Source organism: Pteropus vampyrus, unplaced genomic scaffold (genome assembly GCF_000151845.1).
Source record: "Pteropus vampyrus isolate Shadow unplaced genomic scaffold, Pvam_2.0 Scaffold38, whole genome shotgun sequence".
Lineage (NCBI taxonomy): Eukaryota > Metazoa > Chordata > Mammalia > Chiroptera > Pteropodidae > Pteropus > Pteropus vampyrus.
The window spans coordinates 3,210,850-3,223,159 of NW_011888819.1; the positions used below are offsets into that span (position 1 = coordinate 3,210,850).

Sequence of the window (12,310 nt, forward strand, 5' to 3'; positions counted from 1 at the left end):
GAAATTACAACACAGAGAGTAACTATCAATCTCTCTTGTACATACGTGATCTCAGAGCCCCCAGGTCCATGCCCATTCTTGGGGTCATACAGTATTCCTAGCTGCTGGCCACACTCAACATGGCAGTGCCAACTCACACAGTGTCCTGACTCTCATCACATCTCTGAGTATAGTCTCCTTTGTCCCAAGACCTCAACTTAAAGAAAAATCTCCCTTTCATCCTACTATGTGCTTTGCCTTATGTCACGGGATCTTCATTTTCCTAGTTGACTAGCTGAAGGAAAATCTTCTCTCTTATGGGGAGACTCCCACCCTCGCAGAGATGTGGACTTTCTCACTGGCCTCAACCAATGGGACAATCATATATCTAAACACAGTAGCCCTGCACAAAGTCATTCCTCAGTATTCAGGTCATTCAGTCTTAGACAACATCATTGCTAATAAATCAAACATCCACAAAAATGTTCACGCAAAAAAACAAATGTCCTTCTTTTTCTCGTTTATTTCCAGCGTAAGTTTAAAATTATGTCTGTATCCCTTTCCTGAAGTCCTCTTCATCTGAGATCCTCATTCCAGAAAACAGCTGCTCAAGCAAGAATATATGCAATCTCAAAGAGTAAATTACAGTATACAAGCAGACTACATTATAAATATATTCATAAAGCAGAAACACATCTCTCGGAGAAGCAACAAAATCTGTAGAGACATTGCTTTGCCAAAAACTTATGCACAACAGTTAAAATTACCAAAGAGACTACATAGTTTCTCAGTTTATAACATCTGCAGTCATGTTTACATACTGAGGAAAAGAGCCAAAGAAGAAAGAAAGAGATGCTAAAATGCAGAATAAGAGATACATGCAGAAAAAATTTTCTTAGAACTAAATTAAGGAGATAGGAGGAGGAGGAAGTCAGAACATGAGTGGATGGAATAACCTTGGACTAAGGAAAAGCTGGTTGAGGCTTGGTAATAAAGGTCTGTAGAAAGGTTCTAAACTAAATCTGAAACTTCTAATATGATCTGGGAAATAGAAAAAAAATAGATTTATTCCAATTGCACAATTAACTATTGCATGGTTAGTAAATCAGTTTCTTCATCTTCCTAAGTTTTAATTGACTTTATAAAAAAAAGAAGTATTATTGTACCTCTGCTTATTTCTCACATTAAGAAATAGAAATAGAAAACACGTGTCCATAGAGAAATGAAAGACGGTGAACCTACATTAAAGTATATAATATCTTGTTCATAATCAAGAGGGAATTCATATGAGAAGTTTTATATGCCTGCTGGATAATTATAGAGCAGAAGCACTAATTCCAGTAGACAGAAGACAAGATTTCTTCCTCGTTAGCTTGAGTATCACACATATTGAAGTTAGGTTAATCATTAGGTCTATGATATGAGACATGGATTGCATCAGCTATTATGAAGGTGAGTTCATGAGTCCATTAAAGGAAAATATCATCATGTTCATAATAGGTTATAATAAGAATATAACTAAAGAGAACAAGTTTTAAAATTCTCTTATCTTAATATACTGATTCCATTATTTATTAGCTATCCATTAGACATATCTCTAAACTTCTTTAACGTATGGTAATAAAAGTGGTACTTCACAAGGTTGCCAACCTTTCTCTCTCTAGTCTTAGTGAGGCAGCGCTGGTATGAGTCACTATAAAAGACAGAGGCACGAGGACAACACCAAGGGAAACCATAGCAAATGTCTGGAAGGTGTAGGTGGGCTATCATAGGCTTCTCTATGTGGGAGAAACCTTGGGTACTGTGGTAGAGACCACCGAGGTATTTTGGAGATCAGAAATAAGTCAGAAACTGGGGCAATGCCATAAATCCTCTCCTTCCAATTGGAGCGCTTCATGATTCAGTTCTTGGTCCTATGTTATGTATATATTCTCTCCTTGGATGTTTTCATCTAAGTCCTTGTCCTTAAATATGCCAGTCATATTAGATTTAGGGCCCACTCTGCCCCTGAATGACCTCATCTTAACTTGACTATTTATATCTGCAATGGCTGTATTGCCGAAAAAAGGTTACATTCTAAGGTGCTAGGGGTTAGAACTTCAACATATCTTTTTGAGGGGCACAATTCAACCCATACCACCATTAATATACTGATGAGTCCCAAATATATATTTTTGGTGTTGATCTTGAGTGATCTCTCAATTGCCCACTTGCATTTCCACTTGGATACGTAAGTAGGCATCTCAATATGTACAAAACTTATCAACTATCCCAGCTCTCCATCTCCAAAACTTTTCGTTCTTAGTCTTCTTCATCTCAGTAAATGGGGTTAACATCTGCCTAATTGTTAGATTTAAAAATCTAAAAGTCATCTGTTAGTCTTCCCTTACTCTCATCTCTTACATATATTCCATCAATAGCAATTTTTTTGTTATTTCTATAATGGGAGCTGAATCATCCATTTCTGTCAATTATTCTACCATCATGCAGATCCAAATCACCAAGAAATACAAAAATAGCTTCCAAAATTATCTTCACAGTCTCTCTAGAATCCATTTTTCCAGATAGCAGTCAGAGAAAAATTTTAAAAATACATCGAATTGTGACATTCCTCTTCTTGAAACTCTCAAAGTCATTCTGCCATATTTAGAATAAATCTTGAACTTCTCATTAGGATCTTCCAGGATTAACAGACTTGAGTTCAACACCACCATCTCATACCAGTATCCCTTATCTCACTTATATTAGTACAGTCATGCTTAGGATCACTGATTCCAGAAACTCTCTTATTTAAAATTTTCAGAGTCCAAATATGAGGTGCTCACAGGGGTAAAGGAGAAGATGGAGTAGAGGAGGAAGGAGAGAAGGAAATCATAGCAACTGGAACTTCATGGTTGCAGAAGAGATTGGAGTCTACTCACTTTTATATTTTCACTTTAGACCAATCTTTCTCCTTTCACTTCCACTTCCTGTTTTCCATGTTACCTGATACTTTAAGTTCTGAACATTGCAATTGGATTACATTTTGTAGATACTTAAGCTAAAATGTCTTTTCCCTCTGCCAGGTCAGGTACTTCTCTTCAATTGACTTTCTAGCTTCCAAAAGTTGTAACCATGTCTTGTGCACAGATATCTTCTATCTTATTCTATTTGACCATATGCATTGATAAACTTTTAATTTTTAAATCTTGGTTAGTGAAATTTTAGAGAGACAGTAGATACATGCATGTAATCCATCTGCCTGGTTAATGGGATGCATCTCTAGCATTAACTTGATTTCTCTATTCCAACTCTTCTATTATAATAAGTGACAAAAAAACTCTTAGGGTTAGGTCAAAGTAAATGCTACATCATCTGTATAAGAACAACGGATGGAGTTCAGAGCAGCATTTCTTAACCTCAGCACTACTGACATTTGGGACTGGATAACTCTGTTGTGAGGGCTGTCCTGAGCTTTGTGGGATGTTTAGCAGCATCACCTGGTCATCCTCCCCGTTGTGACACACAAAATGTCTCCAGATATTATCAGATGTTCTGGGAGCGAAATTTCCCCTAGTTGAGAACCACTGATTTAGACTAAAATGGAGTACTATTACCAGAGTAAAGAAGAGAGAATCACAAACCCAAGAAAGATCCTCTACTCTTTAATTTAATCAACAAAAATATGACCAGGAAAACCTTGCAGCAAGACATGCCCATACTTTCGAACCTGAATCATTATATTATCTCAGGACAAGCAGGAAACATTTACACACAAATGTTGCACTATTTGCAGAGTTCAGTCTTGGCACTTCTCAGTATTTTTTTTTCTATCTACTAACCTGACATTATAGATGTCATATATAAATTTATGCTTATCACATATTCTTTTAACAAACATTTATTTTCCACCCTCAGTATGTCAGGGACCAGTGGGGGCACTGCATATACAGCAGTATATGTGATACTTAGGACCCCTGCCTTCATGGTATTTATATTTAGGGGGACAATTGATAGTAAATAGTAAACTCATCAATAAATAAGTTAACTCAAGTGGGGATATGTATTATATAGAAAATAAAAGAGTGTAATGTGTTAGAAATGAATGATGATGGGGGAAGAAGCAGAGAAGGCAAAATTAGACTGGGAAATCATGGAAGACCCACCACATAGGTAACGTGTGACTAAAAACCCAAAAGACAATGAATTGGAAGAGATAATTAAATGTTTCCCATATGAATTCCTAGTAAGAGAACTTTAGGAGAAAGAAAGAGCCAGTGCTGTGTGTGTGGGTGTACATGTGAATATATGTGTATATATATATGTGTGTACGTGTGTATATGTGTATATATATGTGTGTACGTGTGTATATGTGTATGTGTGTGTATATGTATGTGCTACGGTCTGAATGAGTATGCCCTCCCAAAATTTATGTGTTGAAATCCTAACCTCCCCCAAAATGATGGTGTTAAAATGTGGAGGCTTTGGGAGGTGATTAGGTCATGTTGGGGGGAGCCCTCATGAATGGGATTTGTGTCCTCATATAAGAAACCCCCAGAGCTCCCTAGCTCCGTCCACCATGTGAGGATGCAGTAAAGTGTGAACTGACTAGGAAATGGGCTTGCACCAGAGATTGAATCATCTGACACCTTGATTTTGGACTTCCTGGCCTCAAAAACTGTGAGAAATAAATTTATGTTAATAAGTACCCCAGTCAATGGTATTTTTGTTATAGCAGCGCAAATGTGCTAAAACAGCATATACACATTTACACACTTAAATTAACGATATACATTTAAATTCACTTTTCCCTATTTCCTTGCTTCTGTTAATTCATCATTGCTCCTCCCTCACTATCATGGGCCAGCGAACGGCCCATGAGAGTTGCCTGCTCTCTCCTGACATCACCCTCTTCCAGTCTCAGCTCCCCTTATTGCCTGCTTCATTGTTTTGATATTTCCAAATTTAAATTCATCTAATGGGCTACACTTACCTTTTTTTTTAATTGTTCCCACTCTAGTGGAAATAATGTTTATTAAATAAAGCTGAATTTACAGAAGGGTTCCAGAAATTGCATAATTTAGTCTCTGGAGTATTCCACTTCATGAATATACCACAATTCGTTTATCCATTCACTTATTGATGGAAACCTGGGTTATTTCCAATATTTGGTTGTTATGAATAAAATTTCTATGAACCTTCAGGTATAAATCCTCTTGCAGAAATCTTTTCATTTTTCTTGTATTAATACAGAGGAAGGAATAGTAGGTAAATAGATGTTTGCTCTATATGAAAACGTAAAGCTATTTATACCATTTAATACTTCCAAAAACAATGCACAGAAGTTCCAGTTACTCTGCATACTTGTCAACACTTGGTATGGTGTCTTTTTAATATTAGCCTATCTAGTAGGTGAGTGATGATGTCTCATTGGGGTTTGAATTTGTGTTTTCCTGATAACTAATGGTTTTGAACATCTTTTAATGTCAGTATTGATAATTCATACACTTCTTTGACAAAACATCTGCTCAGAACTTGTCATCTTTTAAAGTGGGTGTTTTGTCTTCTAATTATTAAAATTTTAAAGTTCTTTATAAAGTGACGCAACTTCTTGACGCAACTTCTTTGTCAGATATGTGTACTGTGAATATTTTTTCCTAGTTTATGGCTTGTCATTTTATTTTCTTAATAATGCCTTTTAGAGAGCAGACATTTTTAATTTTATACAATTTATCAATTTTCTTAACTTACCTTTTTGTTTCAAGTAATGCCATAAAATGCTTGCCATTCTAAAGATTGACTACACTTGGATGAGATGCCCTTTCTTAATCAAATGGACAAGTCTGTGATGGAAAAAGGTGAGTTAGTACCACAATACCTGCCTGCGGTTTCCCTTGAGCAGAACTGCCGTCAAGTCAGTTTCTCGTTAGAGTCTGAATAAGCAAGCTTCTTGACTGACATCTCCTGAAATCACTAGCTGAATCACTCTTTGCTGTGAACTCAAGGTCATTCTACCCTTCAGCTATGTTATCATTCGTGTTCCATTTTTAATTTACCATCCAGAGAAATCCCTGGAAGATATTAGAAAAGTCATCCTCACAGTAACAGAGGTTAAAAGCAAATGGATATGTATATGCCTTCCTCACAACAGTGTCAGAATGAAACTGATTTTCCCTAGACATATAAAGAAATATAAAACATATTTCTTAGTTCATATTCTTTGGTGTGAATCATAAACTCATTTATTAAACCAAAAATTTCTGCACAGCCATTTGAGGCAAACCATATTTAAAGCTCTGAATAAAATATCCACAAATAGAATAGATGCATCTCCAAATTTGGGAGCTTACACTGTAGTGGGGACAAGCAGTGGCTGTTTATCATAGCTTCATGACTGCCCAGAATTCTCTGAGAACCCTTCCAGTGTCTTGCAAATTTTCTACCTATGCAGACTTGCCTTCCCAAGGAAGATGCTAAATACTCAATACCTCAGAATCTCTTGCAAATAGTCACAGCATATGACTATGGCCCTTCCAATCACATGCATTGTTAAGAGACTAATTCAGAAGAAAGTGTCGTAAAGATGAAGACACACACCCAGAATGTATTTTTTGTGAGAGTGCTGTAGTGTTGCAAAAAAGTTATCTTGGCCAGAGAGGGACCAGAAATAGGGATTCTTGTAAGAGGTTTTGGTATACAAGGTGTGGAGTCCTCAGTTAAGCAGACTCGTACGATCTGGACATTTTCTAGATTCGTGCCATCCAATATGGTAGCCAACAGTCATATGCATCTCTTGGGCATTCAGAAGGTAGCTAGTACAACTGATGAACTACATTTTATTCTATTTTATTTTTATTTTTTTAATTAATTAATTACTTTTTTTAATTGAAGAAATGATTTAAATTTTTTCCCTCGTCTACCTCCTCCCTACTTTCTGGTAACCACTAGTCCATTGTCCATGTTCATGAGTCTCTGTTTGTCCTGTTCATTTGCTGCTTTTAGGTTTATATTCCCACATATAAGAGATATCATGTGATTTTCAACCTTTTCTGTCTGGCTTATTTTACTTAGCATGATTATCTCGATGTCCGTCCATGTCACAAATGGCAGTATTTCATCTCTTCTTAAGGCTGAGTAATATTCCATTGTATATATGTACCACAGCTTCTTAAGCCAATCATCTATCGTAGGATACTTCAGTTGCTTCCATGTCTTGGCCCCTGTGAATAGTGCTGCTATGAACATCAGTGTGCAAATATCTTTTCGGATATGGGTTTTCAAGTCTTTGGGGTAAATATCCAGTAGAGGGATTGCTGGATCATATGGTACATCAATTCTTAGTTTTTTGAGGAACCTCCATACTGTTTTCCATAGAGGCTGTACCAATTTGCAGTCCCACCAGTAGTGTATGAGGTTTCCTTTTTCTCTGCATCCTCTCCAACATTTGTTACTACTTGTCCTGCTGATTATAGCTATTCTAATAGGTGTGAGATGGTATCTCATTGTGGTTTTGATTTGCATTTCTCTAATAGCTAGCAATGTTGAGCATCTTTTTATATATTTGTTGGACATTTGCATGTCCTCTAGGGAAAGTGTGATGAACTACATTTTTAAATTAATTTAAATTAAAATCTTAAAACAGCTGCTTTATTGAGTTATTAGAAAACTTTTAACTATATTTAGAAAAACTTTGGTATGTACATCTACTTTTTCAACTGTAAATTTTATGAAATTAAAATCCAGAAATAAGATTTTGTGATAGAAGTTTAATATTCAAATTGAGCTAGGTTAAGTGTAAACTACACACAGGATTTTGAAGACAATATAAAAAATAACAAACTATCTCAATAATTATTTATATTGATTACATGCTCTAATAATATTTTAGATTGCTTGAAGTAAATAAAATATATTTTTAAATTAATATCACTCTTGCATTTGACTTTTTCAGCATGGCTACAGAAAATTTTAAATTACATATGTGGCTCACGTGATTTTCTTACTGGACAGCAATTTCCTAGATGAATGATTCTCAAACTTTAATATGCATCAGAATTACTTGGAAGGTATATTAAATCAATAGTGTTTTAATTGAAAACAACAGAGGGTGGTCAAGGAAGGAATCTGAAGAAGTGACCTTTCAGGTGTCTGAAGGTGAAGATTTGGGAAGAGTCTTGCTACAGAGAGATGCAATAGTATGAGCTATGGTATGAGGGAAGAAAATGGTAATTCTGAGAAGCTCCAAGAGGCTCTTGTGGCCAGATCATAGAGAGGAAGGACAAAGACGTGGTAAGAAATCTGAAAGGCAGATGAAAAACAAATTATGCATGGCACTGTAGGTCTTGGTAAGGAGTTTAAATTTTATTCACAGTTCAAAGGAAATACATGGAAGAATTTCAATCAGTGAAATATGAGGATCTGATATCATTTCTAAAAGATTACTGACACTAATGCCTGGAAAACTGATTGAATATTAGCAAAGTGGAAATGGGCAGAATAGTAAGACTACTGCAGCGATAAAGAAGGGGCTAAGAAAAGTATGCTGAAACAATCTAATGGAATTCTAAGCAGCTACTGACAATATTAATTATGAAGACAGTACAAATACTGCAAATGTTTAGGATATGATATTAACTGAAAAAAAGCAGTATATAAAATTGAGCAGACATTATGCTTCAACTATGTGAAGTTGTATGTGCATACAAGGGCTAAATGAGAATATACCACATGTACCTCAAAGAAAAAAAAAATAGGGCAAATATGTATATGTTTCCTTTTCCAAAAATTAAATTAACGTAATATTACTTTAGAACAACATAAATTGGAAACTTATCTTTAGTTAATTGAAAGATTTATCTTGCCCATCCTCTTGTGAAATATTTTTTATCAGCTCAGAAGATAAAATTATTAATAATATGAGCCCCATGCGTATTTGTGTTTATCACTGCGAAATGAATTTCAGTTTATTTTTTTAATCAAAAGCATTTCATTAGTTTTTCGCTATCATTCTCTGTACTAGAACCACAAAGAAGATATCGTCCGCTTGAAGAATTCCTGATTCTGTTAAAATAAATGCATCAGATCTCCAACCAGAGAGCAATGGTGACCATCTGATTTCTAATCTCTTCGTATAAACTTACACCAACAAAACAAATATAGTATCTCTTAACTAGTTGTGATTTGCATATTTACATGCTTAATGATTGTTATATGCTGCTACTCTACGGAATTATGCACCTAACAACAAAGAGATCTAAATGTATAATATGAAACTATACAAGTATTGTTGTTGATGGTGAATTCCTGTATCACCTGAGAGTAGGAAAATGCTTTCTAATCATGACTCAAAACCTCCGGACTCAGAGCTAGGTCCAGTGATCTGTGTTCTTATAGTCCCTGCAGCTGCTTCTCATGCACACTAAAGTTTCAGGACCATACTTCTAAACTACAACATAACTGTAGTAATAAAAAATAGTAATCGTATTACAATCCATCTTAGGATTGTTCAGATGATTGAGATGTTACACATGTAGAGATGATTCTTTAAACTGTAATAAACCCATTCATCATTAATGGCAGATTATTATTGTGTGACAGAATTATGGGAGAAAAAAATTCTGAAACCAATAATAATACTGTGCGCTTTTATTAAACTGCTCTTCCAAAAAGCTCTAAAGGAGGTTATTTCCTCAAACCTTCCCACACTTGGTACTAGGTCTCACACTGGATTTGTTCACGAAGCTTTACTAAAGCTAACTGAAATAATTGCCATTAAGAAAGCACATCACCAAGTACTTTACCTCTTGTTTTTGATACGGTCAAACTGGGAATACTAAACTTCACCGAAACCAAACAAGCTAGTAGTTTAAAAAGACAATTTAGCCTCTATGGTTAAGGGGGTAGAAGCTCTGCTTGTAGCTACATTATTAGGGCACCACTCATTGCTGTGTGACCTTGAGCACAGACATCTACCCACGCTGTACCTCAGTGACTTTACTCATACAACAAGAGTGACAACAATAGTATCAACCTCATTAGAATGGTGAGGGCATTTATTAAAATTTTAAAGAACTTGGAGATGCCCCTGGAACATAATAAACATTCGATATTCGTTTTATGTCCTGAATACTGCATTTAAGTCACTTCTCTTTATCTTCTTCATTTTTTCTCCTTGCTTTCTTCTGGAATTTTGTCTGTGTCTATATGAGAACTTCCTTTTCTTGGCATCCACACATCTTCTAATGAAGGTGAAGACCAGCCACAAGTAGAAGCCTTAAATGTATGCAAAATGTTTTTGCTTTATTTATTAATGAGTAATTAATTGCAAGATGTTATACTGATCTGTCTGAATATATAGTGAGATAAATTATTTGAAGAAAGTATGAATAAAGAAAGAGGAGAATTTGAAGGGAATCATCAAACTCAGGCATACCCTATCACATTATGGCAAAATCTGATAGGTGATCCCTTGGCATGGGAATTTGCCCTGCCTCTAACTGACTTGGTCATTGGCCCTGAGCATCCTCATCTATGAAACAGGGAAACTGACCTGGACAGTCTGTGAAGTCCTGTCCTATCGTAACTCTTTGGTTCTAAATAAGACTATAGGTTAAAATCACTCCATTGTCATATAACACCTATAGGTTTTCAGTTATCTTCAGGCATTTACAATGTCTATATATATCATGCAAAGGCAGAACTATAATACAAATGCAACACCAAATTACACATGATATAATAATAAATGCCCATTGATGAGCTTATACTTTAAAATTATAGCATTATGGCTAGAATTAAAATATCACTAGAGGTAAAGCCATTCTGTTTTCAAAATGCAATTGTATTTAAAAGCTTTCATATTAGTTGTTAGGAAATATCCACTCCAACTGGCATATCAGAATAAAAGATTTTACTTAAAAACCCATTTTCTCATTATAAAGCAGTGCATGTTTATTGTAAGATATTTGAAAACATATAAACAAGAATATGTACATATCTATATATTTGCTAAATTAGGACCTTAAAATAAATACAGTTTTGCTTCCTCCTTAGAGACCATGAGTATTTTTCTGCCTTTTTAAAAATTCTCCACAGACATGAGTTGAATGATAGAATAATATTGCAAAAGATGGACCTGCCATCTATTTAAAACTAGCCTTTATTATATTTAAGAGCTATGTAGAGCTATAGTGAAAATTTGGGAAAATTATGAAATAACAATTAAAATTCAAGCAGTCAAAAAATAGCTATTTCAAATATTTGTAAATACTCTTATCCTCCATTTATGCATTAGCTACAGCTTTAAAAAAATCAATTTCCTTGAGGTATAATTTACATACACTAAATCATAATATTTTAAGTGTACTGTTAAGTGTACAGTTCCATGACTTTGACACGTGTATACACCTGAGTAATAGCCACCATTAGCAAGATAGAGACTATTTCCATCATCCCCCAAATGCTCCCTCATGATCCTCTGCTATCAATTTCCTATTCTTACCTTCTCCCCCAGGCACCCATTAATCTGCTTTCTGTTTTCATAGATTAATTTCGCCTTTTCTGTAATTTCACATAAACAAAATTACATAGTAATTTGTTTGTGTCTGGCTTCTTTGCTCAGTATATTATTACAGAAATTTGTACATGTTATTGCGTGAACTTCATACTTCATTTTACGGTATGGATATAGCATAATTTGTTTATCCATGAGTTATTTCCAGTTTCCCTTTCCCATTTTTACGGTATTATAAGGCCTTTTCTCATAATTTTAAAGTATTGAATATGTAAGCTCTTTTTCTGTTGGACAAGTACACTCTCTATCATGATTTAAAATTATAATACATACTGTTATAAACATCTTAATGGATTCAAATATCAATGGAATTTGATTGGGAAATAAGATTCTTGGACTATAATCTTTATCTTTCAAAAATTTAGAAATACTTTCACTCTTTTTTAAATTCCAAGGTTGCACATGAGAAGTCTGATACCTGTTCTGATTCTTAAGTAAATATTTTTTAAATTATATATGAAAATTTATACGATTTTAAATTTATACTTGTTCAAATGCATCTCTAGGATATGTATATATGCATGCCTCTCTTTTTTTAAAGTTTCTTGGAAGTCATTCACCATTTTAAATCTGAAAATCCTAATTTTATTATAGCTCAGAATTAAAAAAAAACTCTTTGATGTTTGCTTCTTCATTTTTTTTCTTTCTAAAACTGCTTCAACCTGAATATTATTTCATATTAGATATCCTTTATGTGTCTTAGTGTTTTTTATATTTTTATTCATAGTTTCTATTTCTTTGTATTTTTTTCTATGTTGTGAAGTGTGCTCTTTATTTAAG

The 12,310-nt window shown here is 34.5% G+C and overlaps 1 protein-coding gene across 1 annotated transcript in view; it reads left to right on the forward strand.

Annotated features, from left to right (window-relative positions):
* Nucleotides 1–4,069: 4,069 nt before the first annotated feature.
* The window catches only part of CYYR1 (cysteine and tyrosine rich 1), a 124,202-nt gene continuing 115,961 nt past the window's right edge, over nucleotides 4,070–12,310 (forward strand). Inside the window, 1 exon segment of the mRNA XM_011358241.2 lies at nucleotides 4,070–4,131. Coding sequence (XP_011356543.2) covers nucleotides 4,070–4,131 — 62 coding nt within the window.